Source organism: Numenius arquata, chromosome 5, assembly GCF_964106895.1.
Source record: "Numenius arquata chromosome 5, bNumArq3.hap1.1, whole genome shotgun sequence".
Classification (NCBI taxonomy): domain Eukaryota; kingdom Metazoa; phylum Chordata; class Aves; order Charadriiformes; family Scolopacidae; genus Numenius; species Numenius arquata.
Genome location: NC_133580.1, coordinates 40793755 through 40811603, shown reverse-complemented (window position 1 = coordinate 40811603; position 17849 = coordinate 40793755). Strand labels below are relative to the sequence as shown.

The 17849-nt window shown below is 42.8% G+C and overlaps 1 protein-coding gene across 1 annotated transcript in view; it reads left to right on the top strand.

Annotated features, from left to right (window-relative positions):
- Positions 1–17849, top strand: part of SPMIP2 (sperm microtubule inner protein 2) — a 43541-nt gene that overhangs the window by 14493 nt on the left and 11199 nt on the right. Inside the window, exons 3-4 of the mRNA XM_074147286.1 lie at positions 741–799; positions 7531–7599. Of these exons, the coding sequence (XP_074003387.1) occupies positions 741–799; positions 7531–7599 (128 nt within the window). The remainder of the gene's footprint in view (positions 1–740; positions 800–7530; positions 7600–17849) is intronic.

Below are 17849 nucleotides of genomic sequence, written 5' to 3'. Positions count from 1 at the left end.
GTCAGGGAGGACAATTATGCCGCTCTGATTGTTGAGCTTCAGAGGAGCTCTGATTCAGCTATTTGTAACAATTCTTTTCCCAACATATGGTCCAAGTCCTGCCTGCAGATAAGCATGACAGGAATTCAAATAAAGACTACTCAGGCTGTAGGTGTTGCTGACAAACACATACGCTGTGCTGCTGCTTCTCTCCCCAAGACAAATGTAATACACGTGGTTATCTCACTCAAGCAAGTTAAGTTTAAAAAACAGCTTATTACTGAAAATTGAACCTTGGCTTATCTACAGTGATATTTGCTATCCTGGCTGCATTTGTGTCCCATGATCCCAGAGGTACAGTCTGTCATGGACTTTGGGTTTTATCCATTTTCTGTTTTCCATTTGTGACCTTTAGATGCATTTTAAATAATCCCTTACCTTTCCAACAACTCTTCCTCTCCTTAAAAAATCTGCAGGAAGGCATTTGTTTAAGTGACCCTATATTACCTCTTTAGATAATTCTTTTCAAAATTTCAAGTGAGTCAAACCGCCGCCAAGCCCACTGTCTCTGCAATCCTCACACGATGTGGAAGCAAGCAGCAATTGTTATTTTTCACATTCTCTAGTCTCATTGTCATATCTCCACCGAAATCTTCCAGGTGGAGACAAACTTAGTCTTTCTTCCCAGTACCATTTGAGAGCGGCACACGTGCCTTAAGGTTAACACTGTACCACATTTTGTTTCTGTTTCTCTTTGACAGAGAGGACCGTTTCGACAGGCTGCTGAAGACAGAGCAACACACTGGTACCAAAATCCATGGTAACCACTTGTCCATTTTTTAAAATTTGCTCTAATCTGTGCCCTGTGAGGACATTCTCTGAGAATTCCTGGAATAGGCAAATTATTGGCATACTTGACTTTGAAGTTCAACAGATCTAACGAAAGCCTACTGCTGGCACCCACTGCTGCAGAAAACCATTGAGAATAGGGTATTTAACTGATATTTTGTCATAAATCAATAGAAGTATTCCAGAGCTAAACTACAATACATTTCAAGCAGCTAGAAGAGCTCTCTAGGGAATATTTAATCCCCTTTGAAGAGAGCGCCCTGTTTCACAGAATCCCATTTAGTTTTCAGTGAGAATTAATATTTTCCAGTTACTTTGATTAATGCATCTTGAAAGAAATCTCAGGTTTATAAAGCAATAATTAGCAATAATCATCTTCAGCTAGGAAAGTACTACAGAAATTGGAGAGTGACAGTAGCAAAAGCCCTTATGAGACTGGCACAGCTCTTCCAGCAAAACCATGCATGTGAAAAGAACTTGCACCTTACCAGCAATATGTAAGACTTTAAGAGGTTCGCCACGACCAGGAGCTTTGACTGCCAAAGCATTCATAATGGAGACCTAGGTAAAATATGGAGCAGTGAAAAGGACTAAGGCCATTTATGGAAAAGGACCGCCCAAGGAGTTTTGTTGTACCTGCTCTCCTTCCCTCAGGAATAACCACTGGGAAATACAGTATATTAATGAGTGCAAGGCAATGACCTCCACTGGAAAATGGGAAATGCTTAAATCTCCTAGATCTCGCCTGTGAAGCAGCAGGTGATGATTGACATGTATTCACAGTCACAGCAGGTCTCCAAACATGCCCACCTGCTCCCAGGACTGTGGAAACATGTCCTGCCCCCACTCAGCAGACGTAACCACGTCTCTGTGCATTGCCTCAGATGTGATACAGGGGGCCAAGGCCGTGCAGACAGACACGGCTCTGCTCAGCCTCTTCCTCCCTCCCCTTTGCTCTCACCTCCATACGCTGCAAACGGGAGCTGTTGCCCTCAGGACACTGCTTCCCTGCACAGTGGCCCATAGCACAAGGAGTTCTCACAGCATCTTAGTCTGCTTCTTATTTTCCCCTTGCCTGTTTATACCACCTGGAGCAGCAGCAGGGCTGCCACAGCTGCTGGGGGCTCAACTGGGTCCGACAGATAGACCCATGAAAAGCCTGAGCAGCTCCTCCAAGCTGAACTCCACATTGCTGGTAGTAGCAGCAGTACCGGGAACAGATGGGCCAGCTGGTCTTCAAAAGCTGCGATCTCTCTCTAAACTACAGCACGGGTATGCTTCCTAGTGTGCCGGGAGTAGGAAGTCATTATCAACTTACTGCTTATTTTGGTTGTTACAGTAGTGTGTTGTTGAGACTCTTGTAGCCTGGTGACAAGCTAAAACATAAAAACTGCTTCAACAAAATCTGTGATCCTACAGTGTCTTCAGTCCATCGCTGGAAAGCAGCCAGCGCCACCAGGCAGCATTTTGGTAAAGCATTCATAAAACATGCACCTTATTAAGCACTTGGAAAGTAATCCTGACTGTTGAACAAAGAAGCAGCAATTTTCTGTTGGGGAATGGTTTCTTTGCTTTTCACCGTAGGAAGGTGGGTAGGAAAACAAAGTCACCCAAGTTGGAACTAAATAAATTAAATGCATTCAATTAGCTAATGGAGTGTCTCACAAAAGGTTGCACTACTAGGAAATTAAATTAGTTCTTCCTAATATGCTGAGATTCTCTAAGTCATTAACACCATTTATTTTTTTTAGAAACTGTCTGAAATATTCAGGGGATTATTTTTCACCATAGGCTCTTTCCTTTCCCTGCCATACTTTTCAGTCCTGACTCACTTCAGTCTTATAATCAGTGCTAATTTGTGAAAAGCATTCCTAAGCTAAATAACTTTGGTACAATTCATGAGTGCAAGGAACATATTTCAGATTTTTCTAATGGAACGCAGTGTTCTCAGAGATCAGTTTCATGAGCTATTGTATGACTTAATACCAGTGGTTACAAAAAGCCTCCTCTCAAGCATGTTCACAGGTGGTTTCTTATGCCTTTTTATAGAAAACCAATAGAAAATGGACGATGGAAGTATTTTGAATTTGAGGTCCTGCCCTTGCAATACTATTCTGGATGAGCTCCATCCAACTTACATTAGTTTAATTAACAGCAGCATGGCATTTGCTGGGGACAGCTACAGAATGGCCAGACGTACCTCTTCAGTGCACTACCACAGCGGTGTGCTCTGCATGGTGCAGTGGCAGAGACTTCCCATTCCCTTCACACCATCCTAGTTGGGATGCTGCAGGGTCGGTGTTTAGGAAATGGAGTGCATGATCAGTCACAACTTTACAATTCCACCCGGAGCTTGCTGAAGAGATAGGGCAGAAGGGAAGAGGATATTTCCTGAGAGTACATACCTATTCAGTACACGCATTTTCAGAATAGGCTCCTTTCTCTTTGCAAGGATATCTGATCTCACTTGAATCATGAGGTGGAGGGTCCAAGGTGCCTCCAGCCAAGCTAGACAGAAGACTGGACGAAGGAGTGGTGCTTGGTTCTAGTGGAGGGGAAACGATCTGTCCCAATGAAAAACCCAAAGTCTGCATTAAAGATAAATTGACAGCAGGAAGCACAGGCAAAGGTCCTGGGAAGGGGGGTCAGGGTTGACAAAGAACCAGCTAGGGACATAAAGGTACTTTTCACCAAGACTGTTTCTTTCCCAGGCAAGCAAGAGTCAAGTACATATGGAGCTCCGTTATCTTGATACTCATGTGCTTAAAGTCAAGCGCTTTGCTGGATGAGATCTGGCATGCCCTTATGTAAGCAAATTATTTTTATCTGCTTCTAGCCTAATAGAGACTTGAATATTTTGAGAACTCATAGGTCTCATTGCTATGGAAACTAACTTGGTATCTTTAGGTCAGTCTTGCTATCTCTGATTTGCAGAGTCCGCATCTAATGTTAAGAAAAAAAAAAAAAAGAAAAAGAAAAAGAAAGAAAAAAAAAAAAAGCCTAGCTGTATTTTCTGTTTCAGTCCTACTCCCCAATACCCTTTGTCTCATTTCTGTAGCTAAAAGCGGAGTCCAACAGCCGTTACAGGGAAGAGAGGCTGCAACATCAGCAGTCCAATGCCAGGTTACTGGCTTCAATGTCCAAGAGAAGTGAGGGGGTTTACACTGATAGTACAGACAATTGACACAGGAGCATCAGCAGGCAAGCCAACCTCATCCAGGGGCAGACATCCCCGCAGGGATACCTCGCCTCATACAGCTGTCCTATCCTTGTTTCTCTCTTGCTTGGGTGAGCAAGCCAAAATGCTCACAGATGCTCTAGAACGCTAAACTACTATTCCAATCCATAGATTGATAGTGGGAGGATTTATCACTGCATGGACAAGGAGAACTGCTGCCATAGGAGTGGTTGAGCTGGTACAATCTCAGTAAAACGGATTGGCCCCATCTTATGTCAGGACATCTGCCTTATTGCGAAATTTGGGGTTTTCTCTCTCTTTCCCAACCTTTCTCCTTCTGCACGACGTCAGCTACCCTCACCTTACAGTTTATCCAAACTCAGTGACCAGCAACATTCCTGCAATGACAGACGAGAGGTAAACATCCCTATGGGGAAATTGGTGCGTGACACACTTCTGTTTCTCTATAGCACCGGTGGAGCTGTAAGGTGCTTGCATTTCTTTGGTTTGCTTTTTCTCAGTCACTTTGTATATTAAGAGAGAAAAGATTTACTTTTTCAGAGGTAGTTCAAGGACAAATATATGTCTGTATTTCATGGCCTTCAAAGACTTTTCAGCATAATTCAAAGTCACAAAGAATTCACATCCAAAATGTTTAGAAGTTGCTGGAATTTTACTACTGCAGTAACAGAAGAGGTTTTTCTTTATTTTTCTTATTCTAATAAAAAGTTGTCTCTTTGCTGACAGAAATGTTGTTTTCCCAAAAAAACAATTTTTTCAGTTGCGATACATACCCACACTTTTGCTCAGATGTGGGATGTATTGTAAATTCTGCTGTAAAGAGAGTTACTTTTTTGGCAAAAATGGTAAATCTACCAAGAAGTCAGTCCCTGTCAGTAAAAAAGAGATATTTTACTCCAAAATACTAACACATATATACCAGCTTAATACATTTCTTTCTATTTCAGCACATACAATCTATATACCTTAGTACAGGACAAATGTGCCTTGTCTGGTTGGCCTCAGCATCTGTGGCTATAGAGGGAGTTTTGTCTACATTCTTCTTTGCTATTGTTTGTTATTTTCAGTTTTAGGTCATTTCTTGATTTTTTCCCTTCTTTGGAGAACAAGACTAATCTCTTCTATTAGCTCAAAGACATTTTGGGTTCGGTTTTCAGGTTTTTTTCCAGAAGATTAATCTTGTATTCCTATTGAACTGGTGCAGCTCCATTTTCCGAATTTTTCCCCCAGTATGAGTGAAATCACTATCTCACTGTCCTCTCTTTTTATCCAAGCCAAATATTAAATATATAAGATCACAGGCAAGCACTCAAACTTTTGGAGAAACAGGATTATGCAATGGTGGAAAATGAGAAGAAAGTGTTTTTTAAAGGCTGAAGGAAATTCAGCTTCAACAGACAGGGAAAATCCCACAAGTTTAATTCTTGTAATGGATGGCAGTGACACACGCTCTGCTTTCTGGGATGAGTATAATTCCATAAAGGAATGCAACACGAACCAGTAGTTAAACTAGGACAGATGTTGCTGGAAATATTTAAAAGATGTTTACTTTATATTATTAGTGATCAAATATGCAATGTACTTGGGTATGTCATCCTCATGACTTCCCACAAGACATAATATTTTCCTTATTGGAAAAAGCAAATAACTAAGTTGTAGGCAGCTTTTAGTAACTGAGATATTTTGGACTGATGATGTAACTGCTTAAGCATCCACGAGCACCACCATCCCCCAGCCCAACCACCTCCCCAGGCTTGCTCCCCTTACTCCCTCCGTATCTTAAAAATGCTCCCCCCATCTCCCAGTCACACTGTCCCAGCACAGCACTGGTACTTTCCTCGGTAGCTTTCCCATGAGGAACTTCCTGTGTGGTCACCACGCAGAATAACCCATTTCTTACTGTCATTTACTGGGTGAATCTCTCTGGGCTTGACTTAGGAAGCAAAAAGGGATTTTTCTGTCCAGGGTGCGAAACAGGCGAATGCAGAGTTTTCTCTCACAAAGCTTGCAAAGGTTTCACCTATTGCAGTAAAACTGCTGCAACCTTCTCTCAGGACATGCTTGTAGTGATTTAAAAATAAATATTTAAAAATCACTGCAGTTAATATGCTCCTGTAAAGTTAAAGCTGATTTAAGACTGCATACACTCAAAGTTGCATTAATATAATCCCCTTTAACTAATCAGGTATAAGTTGTGTGTGGAATGTACCCAAATCCTCTATTATAGATGAAAAAAGACTGATCAGGGGAACTAAAGGGAGGTGTGTCTTCTGCCTTTTTTTTTTCCCCTCTCCCCTCAAGCCTTCCACCCTTTCAGAACAAAAGCAGACCCTGTTGCGCTAAAGCAGGGACAGCACAGAAGAGAAAACATTTCTTCATGGTCTCCTTACTGCTTCCCCCTGCTACCTTCATCACCTGCCTGACACCAGCATTGTTCTGGTTGCCCCCAGTGACCTGTGGCTTCTGCACCCTCCCATCCCACTTCTCCTGAATAACTGCAGTCACATCACCCTGGGGAGGCCAGATCAAACACCTTTTTTCTGTTTTTTAAGGAATAATGACCCATACCATGTTCTTGAAGGCAAAAAAGCAACACTGTTTGCTTTCCTGTTTCATCCTTATTGTGTACCTCCATGTTGCTGAACTCCTTTTTGGTTTCTTAGCTTCCATCCACTCTGCTCTTTCGGTTCCCTCCCCATTGCTCAATCACCTCCATCCGCCGGGGCCCTGGGGACAGTGTCATGGAGCAGGGGGGTGCATGGTGGGGAGCCACTGTGCCGGGCTGCGGCTGTGGCCACAAGGAGGGGAAGGTCACTGGCCGTGGCTGAGCCTCGTGCTCCAAGTTTGTGATAGGAGGGGGTTACTCTCTGCAAAAGGTTTTGCCCCCTCAGTTCCTCAGCCTCCTTCCTCTTTTTCCTCCCGCTTTTGGTCCATCTTCCTGCACTAAGCATTAAGCTGGAGTAGCCAGAAATATGACTGCTGCCATTGTCAAACTACATCTCCTACCTGTCCATCTTTCATGGGGATCGAATGTTTTTGTCTTATTGTGAGCTTTTTTGGCCCATTGGCAATGGCTGGTGAAGGAAGCTTGCTTCTAGGAGAGCTGAACCTCTGTGCCAAGGTAGAATGGCAAAATATTGGGGAGAGCTCTGTATACCAGCCAAGCAGCAAACGTTCTCAGGCTCCTACTTTTTAAATGCTCATCTGCTAAATACGTTGCCTTTATATCATTTACAGAATGTTTCCCAGCCTCAAGGCTTTTTCTATATCTAAAATGTGTTTGCTACAGTATGGTCATATATTATTTTTATCATCAGCCTGAGGGCACAGTAATTGATACAGCTCTTACACTACTGCAATCCCATTGACTTCAGGGGAATTACTTCCCATTAGAGCAAGTGAAATCAGAATGAATAAATACGCCATTCCTCTGCTATTCACTGTTAATACTGAAAAGCCCACTGGAGTAGGCAGAGAAGGCCAGAGACTGACTCTTGCTTTAGTCTTGTTCAGTGCTGTTCCTGTGCATACAACAGGATAAACTACTTGTCCAGGTACACCGACCGAGCGAGGTAAGATGATAAACTCTGACACGTATACCACTTTCTATCTCAGACCTCACTGGCACGTAGACCAGCACCTGCCTATGTCTCCATGCAATAGCCCAGCTGCGGCAAACAGGCAGTGGGATGGGTAGCACAGGACACCCCCTTTCTCACTGAGAACCAGAACTGCTCTCACAGAGCAGAGAAGAGCTGCTGACAGAATAAATATCAGCTGTTTTTACTATCTATTTCGAAATCCTATTTTTATTTTCTCTAGCTTTTTCTGTTGGGAATCAAAGTACTCAAGCAGTCACCCACAGAGGGCTTTCATCCTCATCTTATAAATGGGAAAACCCTGAGACCCAGAGATATTAGATTATTTGTCATTGGCCATAGATGTGGTAGAGCCAGAAATAGTTCCCAGCTCCAGTTTGCCACTTGGGTAAGTTTAACCACAAGACCATCCTTCTTCTTTGTTACTCCTTGGTGTTTAATTTAGATGCAAACATAAGAAGGCAACAAAACAAAAGAAAGAAAACCTCAGGCCCAGATCCACTGTGAGTCAGACACACAAAGCTGCCAGACTGCACCCAGCCATGGTTGCTGTAGGAAATGCTGGCAATTGCCTCCCTATGCAGAAGTCAGTTATAGTTGCATACCATGGAAATACTCCCTGGATGGGCTGTGAGTTGTTCTGGAAGGGCAAGAGAAGGGATCAAAGCCCAGTCACGTTCTGGAGACACATACTCATAAATAGACCCAGGAATCACCAACCCAAGCTATGTCCTAAGTGGATCTCAAGTCACAATCACCGTGGGGAGACCCTACTGGGTCCGTCTGGCCTTCAGTTTCCTTCCATGTGTATTAATAGAATAGTCTATCCCAATTTGTTAATCCAGAAGTTACTAATGACAGTCTTTTTCTTCCCAACGTTAATGCATTTTTCCTGGTATCTTCTTTCTAGACAAAATGGAATAATGAATATCTCAATAATCAATATCTCATAGTTCTTTGTAACGAAGAGGTCATTTGCATTCTCAGCAGCTTCTATCTCCATGAGTGTAACCAAAGGCTAGTGATAAGGCTATGGTGGTATTCTTCTGAGCCTTGTCTATGTACTTAGCTATGTCTATCAAAGTAAGCAGCAGCAAAATGATTCGAAACAGGGACATGTTCAGAGATGAAGGTGGTAGTTTCAGCTCATACCTCTCATGTCTCCCTGTACATAGTGTTGTTCCCAATGGAGAAGTTAGTTTTTCTACCTTCACACTGCCAGCTTCATATCTTGAAGGGTTTCTTTATGTAGAAGACCTAGAATACATTTTTGTTCTAAGTGATGTACTACCAAAATTATTTCTTTGTCTGTGCCCTCTGCTGATACGTTCTCAGTGATGAACACGTCTTCCACATTTCTCCGAAATAAATAGATTTCCTCTACCCTTCTCACTCCCCTCCTCCAGTTTAGAAATGTCAAGAATTACAATTGCTGACGCTGTGCTTGCTGCAGGACTACTGAGAAGTGGGGCTTTGGTATAAGCAGAAATTTGACCTGCTGTTTTTTCAGCCTTCAGCTGAGGGAAAGAGGATGTTGCCTTTTGCATAAAGGGGTTTCACAACTCACATAACCTGTTCTCAGCTACTGTTCATTTATAGTTTGAGTTAAAATTGCAAGCAAATAAGTATGGATGTACTTGGCTTGACTAAACGTTTTCACTTTAAAAAAAAATAATCATGAAAACATTGCAGGTCGTTTCTCTCATTTCTCATATCACTAACTCATGACTTCAGGCTACCCCATAGCAAAACTGTGGAAGTGGAGTTCTAATATTCACAGCAACTGATTTGTACAGGCTACAACAAATCCTTTTGCAGATTGCAGAAGAGAACGAAGACTCAGAATTAGCTCAGTCCCTTTGTTCTTGCTGTAGTTTTCACTGTTGCAAAAGGCAGTTCAATTTCATATAATCACAACAGCAAGCAGCTATAACAGAATACATTAAAATCGCATTTGTTCAATAAAAGAATGCCATTTCAAGAAAGGTCATGCTTTCAGTTTTGAGGAGACTGCTAGTCACAAGCAAAATGCCAATATATCGTATCACAAAGCATTGACTTGTCTATTCCCTAGCTGCCTTAGCTACAAAAATGAGAGAAACAGTATTTACCTACCTTCTTAGATACTGAAATATTCGGTCATAAATTAAAAATACATACTACTGAATATTTCAAATGAGGCACATGTGAAGTAAGACATACAATTCCATAAAGTGAATAGCATATGGGAAATGCACTGTTAAGAATCTCATCAGGAAAACCCATAATCTTGGAAAAAAACAGTAACTATTTGTTTTAGCAGTTTACCTTATTGCGCACAACATTTATTTAGAAGACAGCTACTTGATACAAAACTTCAAGTATTTAATGCAAACAGCCATTTCAGGGAGCTGCTTCTCTCCACCTAAATGACTGCAGCCATAGTAGTCTGTTTCCAGCAACACTGTAAAGGACAGTACCATAGATACACACCACTTCTGCATTATCTCATCCATAGCTCTAAAGTGCTATTTCCTATCATTTTAGCCTGTATTCTGTAAAGTTTCCAACATCTTTGAAAGGTGATTTTTATGCTAGAAAAAAATTCATTTTTAACCCAGTGGTAAATTTATTGCATCATTTAATCTGCAGCATCCTCTTGAATAGAAAAGCCTAGCTGTTTGTCCATTTGTCTCTTGGGCACTTAGTTAATGAAGGAGGAGAATTTTCCTAATTGTATTGGCTAAATTTTTATCTTTTAAAAATGTTGTCCAAGCAAAAAGATGAATATGCATCAGTGCATATAAATGGGGAGAAATATCGCACTACCTATGATATTATAGAATCACACAGAATGGTAGGGGTTGGAGGGGATCTTTGGAGATCATCTAGTCCAACCTCCCTGCTAAAGCAGGATCACCTAGAGCAGGCTGGACAGGAATGCATCCAGGCGGGTTTTTAATATCTCCAGAGAAGGAGACTCCGCAGCCTCTCTGGGCAGCCTGTTCCAGTGCTCTGTCACCCTCAAAGTAAAGAAGTTTTTCCCCATACTCAGATGGAATTTCCTGTGTTCCAGTTTGTGCCTGTTGCCCCTTGTCCTATCACTGGGCACCACTGAAAAGAGCCTGACCCCATCCTCTTGACACCCACCCTTTAGGTATTTATAAGCATTGATGAGGTCCCCTCTCAGCCTTCTCTTCTCCAGGCTAAACAGACCCAAGTCTCTCAGCCTTTCCTCATAAGAGAGGTGCTCATAGCCTTGGTCGTCCTCATAGCCCTCTGCTGGACTCTCTCTAGTAGTTCGTTTTCGTGCTTGAACTGGGGGGCCCAGAACTGGATACAGTACTCCAGCTGTGGCCTCACCAGGGCAGAGTAGGGGGGGAGGACAACTTCCCTTGACCTGCTGGCCACAATTTTTTTAATGCAGAGGATGGGGGAAAAGGCTGCAAGCCAAGAAGACACGAAGACTGGAGGGGCACTGAAGAAGTCTTTAATCAGTCCTCTCTCACAGTTTGTTTCAGAATTTGACAATGAACAAACAGCTCTTGAGCCTCAACATACCTCTGCTGTCTAGCAAACAGCTACAAAACCCAATAGGGTAAAACATGCTTTCTCATTCCTTTCACGTCCTACCTTTAAACATTGCCTTCCATAACATTAATGTTATTTTAATTTCTTTTTTTCAATGTAATAAAAAAATCCCTACTGTGGCAGCATTAAAAGACAATCAGATTTGACTGTTGGGCAAAGCACAGGAAGAATGCAAATACTCAACAAAGAGACGACAACCTAGAAATTCCGGTCACTTTATACGATAACTGCTGTGTGGATAGGAATTCTTCTTCCTATCAGTTACATACAGGCTTTTTTGCCCACATACTTCTTAAACATCAATTATCCATGCAACTGAGAAAAAAAAAATCATAATTGGTGGTCTCTTAGTCAAGGCAAGTTTTGTGAGAAAATTAGTGCTCTAAATGGCAACATATTGAAACAAAAGCACTGATTATAATTCTGTTATTGATATGAGCTTTTAAATGGCACATGACACATCCAGACTGGTTCAGTACGAAAACGGGTTTAGGTTTGGATAGGAGCTGAGATTTTTTTGTTGGTTTCATGGCTAAGGATAGCCAGATGGATAAGGATTTTATTATAGGTATTGGCAAGTTAATGCTGCTGAAAGCCTGACACATGATGCGTTGACTCAAAGTTGGAACATCAGATTTTCATCAACATTAAATTCAAGCAGTTTTTCTGAAACTGCAGCCTGGATGTGCCACCACGGTTTGTGTATCACCTACCTCAAAAGAAGAAAAATCACAAACTTCAGGAATTACTCTGTCTGAAGTGAAAAAGATGAGCTAAGATCGTTCACCACAAGAGAAGAGCTAGAATTCTTGAAACTTTGTGTGCACAAACACGTGTGCTGAGCTCTGCTCACCCGCACACCCTGCTCACAGGCAGGTCACAGAGCACACTGCCCTCTCCGCATCACCTGGCCTGGAAAATTGGATTTCACCCTCGGTCTTGTTCTGCGTTCCAGTCCAGCCTCTGGACCAAGGAGAAGCACCCCACTAATCCCCGAATCCTGTACACTCCTGAACCTCTAATACATATGTGATTTGTTGAAAATACATGCATCGTATTCATCAGTTAAATCCCCAATTTCCTAGTTCAGGTATGAAAACAGTGTTGGCTTGGAACACCTGAACCAAAGCAATTTGGCTGGACTTGAGTAGTCTCCAAAGGAGTCACTGTGGGTGACATTTATCTTTGTTTCTTCATTTGTAGCATATACAAAGGGAGCCATTTACATTCCTGAAAGGTCTTGTCTCAGCAGTTTCCCTTTTGAGACCGTACAGTAAGGGAAAGAGCTAACTAATCTATTTGTGGCCTTCAAACAGTACACCAGAAACTTTATAAGCATGGACAGGTGCCTGCCTGGGAAAGCTGCTCTTTTAATTTTAGACAGGCCAAGATGAACAGGAGGGAAAATTATTATAGAGAGAGTAGCGTTAGCAAAGACAGGATTCTGGCCAGTAAGGGAACAGAGTAACTTGATCAGTGCACATCCACACAGCATGACATTTCATTTTTAACACAAAGGATAAAAATCTTTACCATTAATACCACTTGATCTGCAGTGATTACACATCTCTCCAGAGTTTCTCCTCTCATCGGAACAGGAATTCTTCCTAAATTCATCCCCTATCTCTTAGCCAGCCTCACATCAGAACTACTCCAATAGTACAGATTTCAGTTGCAGTAGTGGACCCAGCAATCCCAGTCGCCGCAGAAAGGTTACCTGAACTGAGCCAACTGCAGCAACCAGCAAGGGGGAGTCTCGGAAAAATTAACAGAAAACTGCTACATTTGAGCTGCAGCAGAGAAGGTCAACGTTTTCCTGACTAATCAGGGATTTGGGTCAGAAGATATTGGCAATGAGGTAGGTTTTGGATGCTGCTTCCACCGAAACTGGGATCTGCTTGGCTTGCGGTGCCTCCCAGCACTCAGCAGCCCAGCTGGAAGCCATAAGCAGCTATCAGCCTGGGGCTCATGACATCACTGTGGCACCGAGCACATTTTTCACATACTAAGCCAGCACGGATACAGGCTGTTAGCTGAGGGAGTTTATTAAACAGCCAAACTGCCGGCTGCAGATGCTTCGTTTCTGCAGGTTAAGCTTTTTGCTTTGTTGGAGGGATCACATTTTTCAGCTGCAAAGAGCTTATTAAAAAAAAAAAAAAAAAAAATTTACATTAGCCATCAGTTAAACTTGCATGTTAGAACACCTAAAAACTAATTTTTCAAATGCATACAATGCCTTGCAACTCCTCTTTGGTTTTCTAAAGGGAACGAGGTTTCTGGTTGTAAATCTTACTCACCAGTAACTCAATCGTCTTGTGAAACATGCAGAAATCGCGGAAAGCAGTTTGATAAAGGCAGGCACGTATTTAACCTCAGCAAGGCCAGCCCCTGGGAATAACGCAGTTTTGTACCGCGGCACAGGCAGTCTTGTGAAAGAGAAATGAATCAGCCACGTACTCTGCCCTGTAGCCTCACGGAAGCTATGCTGAACCACAGGCTGAGGGGCCAGCTTTTCACCTTATTACACCTTTGGGAAAGAGGAATTACTATTGTTGAGGAATTTTGCAGCGTGCTAAGAGGTTTCACAATCCCAGGGCAGACAGAGATGGTGAAAGAGCCTAGATTTGTCAAGTTAAAGGACTAAATCATTGCTTCGGTCACGTGCCTCTGGCAGCCACCACCCGCTCGCCTGCAGTTGGGTTGCCTTTTTTTGTGCTAAGGGAGCATTGCGTTGCCAGTGCTAGAGAGCAGCATCCATCTAGGGGCTCAGATGGGGGAAATGAACATGCACACACGGTAGCCCACAGTCTGGTTTTACACCTGAGGGAGAAAGGCCAAGCCTAAGCCCAGAGCTCTGCTGCAGCTCTGCAGCCACTGACACAACACGTGGGGGAAAATTGTGTCCTGATACAGAGGCTGCGGTTGGGCATCCACTCCTCATCAGAGCTGATTTCTATTATTTCTATTAGAAGAGTCCCATCTTTTGATTTTAGAGCCTGTGAAGTCTTGCTCATGACCTCTGGAGTGAAAAATGCATAGAGAACTAGTCTTAGAGGTCTACTTAAGTCTACTCTGTATTGACCAGGTAGAAAAAAAAGAGACTTCTGCTGGGTTCTTTAGGTCTGACTGATTTCTGAAGACAGCACAGTGTCAGACCTGCACTAGTAGAATCCTCTTCATTCAAAGTTTTAGTGTTTCAAAGTTCAGATGAGCAGCTGGTCACATTTAAATTGAATTTTTCTGCACTAGAAAGCACTAGGTGCCAGGAAGAGTCAAAACCAGAAGGCATCTTTATTTCTGTTGCTGGTTTTAAGGCAAGTTTTTGATAGCTTCCAGTTAGCTTGGGCAAAGGAAGCTAGCTCAGGGTAAATTACAGACACTTAAGATTTGCTACACTTAATGTATAACTGAAATAATACACTGCAAAAGGTACAAATAGCACTATAGTGGTCACAAGTCCTGAACCAGAGGGACAAAAAATAACTGAGGGAAAGCTACACTGAAGTACAAGTTTGAAACACAATTTCAAAGTTGATATCATTAATATAATTTTGTCTAAACTAGGAAGATGACCAAGTCCTAGCTCCAGTGAGACTCCCATGTCCCCAACACAGCACAGCTTGAGTGGTTACTACTACTTTGGGGTTCCCTACTGATTATTTTATAAGATGTCTAGTGTGAAGCCTCAATTTCAGATCAGCAAAAAGCTTTGAAAGAGGAAGACAACATGTGCTTATTCTCTGTTGGCAGCATACAGCTACTTTCCCACACACTAGGCAGGAGTTTAAAAAGACATGTGGACTCTTATACCCAGTCATGATTGTTAGGGTCTGATTTAAGACTTCTGAACTCCAGAGTGTACTCCATAGCTATTAAGGCACGATTTGACCTTGATTTCCAAGCAGCCACTGCTCAAAGCCTTTGCATTCTTCTTCAAATTGTTCCACCTCTTTATGGATTTTTCCAGCTGACCCTTTTGATCCTATTTGAAGAAGCCGAGTGGGGGCAGTTCATTGCATGGAAGAATATTAGGCCTGAAGAACAACAGCTGTAGCTCCAGCAGAAGCTAGAAAAACTTTTATATGGCGCTGTCTTCCTTATAATTCCTATGAAGCTGCCTTCTGAGCGCAAAATGGGCTTAGCAGTTCGTCTTAATTCTCTGATGACTTTGCCTTTCCCCAGCCAGCAGGACAGCGATTTTGCAGCTGCTGCTACCGCACCTAATTTATCAGCAGCTTGCTTTGCCGGTGCTCGGAGCACCGACAATTGTGGTCATAACTCACACAGAACTGGGACTCCGCTCTTGAAGGAAACAAGAGCTACAGAGAGCCCTTCTACAGCTTGCACAGATGTGGGAGATGCTCAGCTGGATTGCTGGGTCCCACTCCTGCCCACCACCAGCCCCACATCCCTGCGATGCTCTGTAACAGTCAGGAGGCAGAGTCACAAACTGGAAACAGAATGAATATATTCTGCACATTTCCAGGAGTTACTCCTCTTGTTAGAGTGTTATTAAGGTCAGAAATAACAACAGCTACCCTGACCAGGGGGCTTTAGTGGTGAGGAAGGGAACAATTCAGATATATTTCAACTGGTTGCCTTAGACAGTCTCTGGTGGAATAACAATCAGGTCTGATATGACATACCGCGAAGGGTAATAAGTCTGCAAAACTGATGCCAATCTAGAGCTAGGCAAGCAATCTGAAACCAGCTTTTACACTAACTGCAGCTGGGGAAAAGGAGAATTGAATTGGCACCAGTCCCACAAAACACACGTTTCAGTATTACAGCCAGCTGTAGCTCTGTTACTTCACCAGTCCTTCAGGGTGCAGTTTTCATGTTACAGCTGAGCTGAAGTAATGGGCAGGCGATGCTGGAAAGGGGCGATGCTGCTTCTCCCTCTCATCCTCAACACCTGCCTATGGATTCTAAAGACACCAATAGTAGCTCTCATCTGACCCCTACTGCAAGCAGGTAGAGAAGGGTAGATTTCCACCAGGAAACACCAGTGATCAGCAGTAGACTGGCTTAAACCCACTGCCCAGGATTCCCAGCTCACCACTGCTTTAAGTGGACTAGGCTGAAAGGGGCAGCCCTGTTCCCTTCACCTGCTGCAGCCACTTCCCTTCCGCTGGCAATAGCACCCGCACACTCGGGCGATGAGCTCAGAGACCCAACCTCATCCGATGAGCACAAAGATCAAAATAATGTGCTTATTAGTTGGATGGGGCTCTGAGTAACCCGATCTAGTTGAAGATGTCCCTGCTTACTGCAGAGGGGTTGGACTAGATGACCTTTAAAGGTCCCTTTCAACCCAAACTGTTCTATCATTCTATAAAGAGTATTCACTTCCATGGCAGGCACCTAGCCTTCTCTTTCCTTTGCTTTCAAACCTTGAGTTTCTTCCCCTTGGTATGTGGGAAAAACTCAGGCTCCAACTGGGTTTGGCATTTGCTGTCCAGAAACCATTGGTGCGTCTCGACCACTCATTTTTACAACAAGAGGCACTACTTAATCTCAGGCAGCAGAAAGAAATAATTTAATATTCTTTGTTTCAAGACACAGTTTGTACGTTTGTTGAATTATCCAAAAGCACCTTATCCTCACAGGGACCTACCATCTCCAGCTACCCAGCAGCTGGCCAAAATCAGCCAGCTCCCCACCAACAACAGCCACGATTGCCATGGCAATTTATCCCCTTACAGAATGACAGTCACATCTTGCTGGTCATGGTTGCTTTTCATCTCCTGATTCCCACCACATGGATTAAAATAAGCAGTACCAAGACTGAATCAGGAACCTATAACAGACACTGGTACAGAATCAAGTGGCATTTATAACCCATAATTTTACTTTTTTGGTCATTCTTCTTATATTTCCTCCTGCCCCTATCCTTTTACATAGTTAAAAGCCATAACACTGGTTATAGTATTTCAGTTTGCATGTGTACTTCAGAGCAAAACTGCATTATATCACTGTTTTCTGTATTAAAATAGACAGACATAAAGATGCTGCATTGCCACAGCAGAACACTCATTACAGATACCTGCATGCCAATGTGTAAAAGCTAGCGCATAAGCTGTTTCTGTGGAGCAGTAAGTTAACATCTTGTACACTCCACATGCTTGCCTGTAACACCTTCCCACTGCCTCAAACAAGAAACTCACTCAAAGACAAGTTTGATCTTTCAATTCTGCTGTTATTTTTCTGAAAACTAGCACTTTTCTTGAGTGGTTACTGACTCTTGCTATTTCTCACTAAGTGTTGCTCAGCAGCTTGTCATGAGCTACTTTTCCGAATATCATTCATGCATCCCAAGCAAAAAATAAAGACGCATACGAGCAAAGAAGCAGGTGTTTGGAAAACCAAAATACATTTCTTTGGCAGCATCCATGTACTAGATACTTTCAGCCAAACTATCCTTATAGGCACAATTGTAATTGTACAAAATAAGCTTTTGAGGCAGTATATAAGATTGAGAGAACTCTCTTTCTCTTTTTTCTTTCCCACAAGACAGGTATCTGTGTGCCAGACACTGTCTCTGACTCTTTAAAGCAATTGCCAGGAAGGGAAAAGGGAGATGTATGCATCCCCCCACTCCACCCCAGCTTGGCCGGTAGGACTGTCCAATGACAAAGGCATTATTTTAGGAC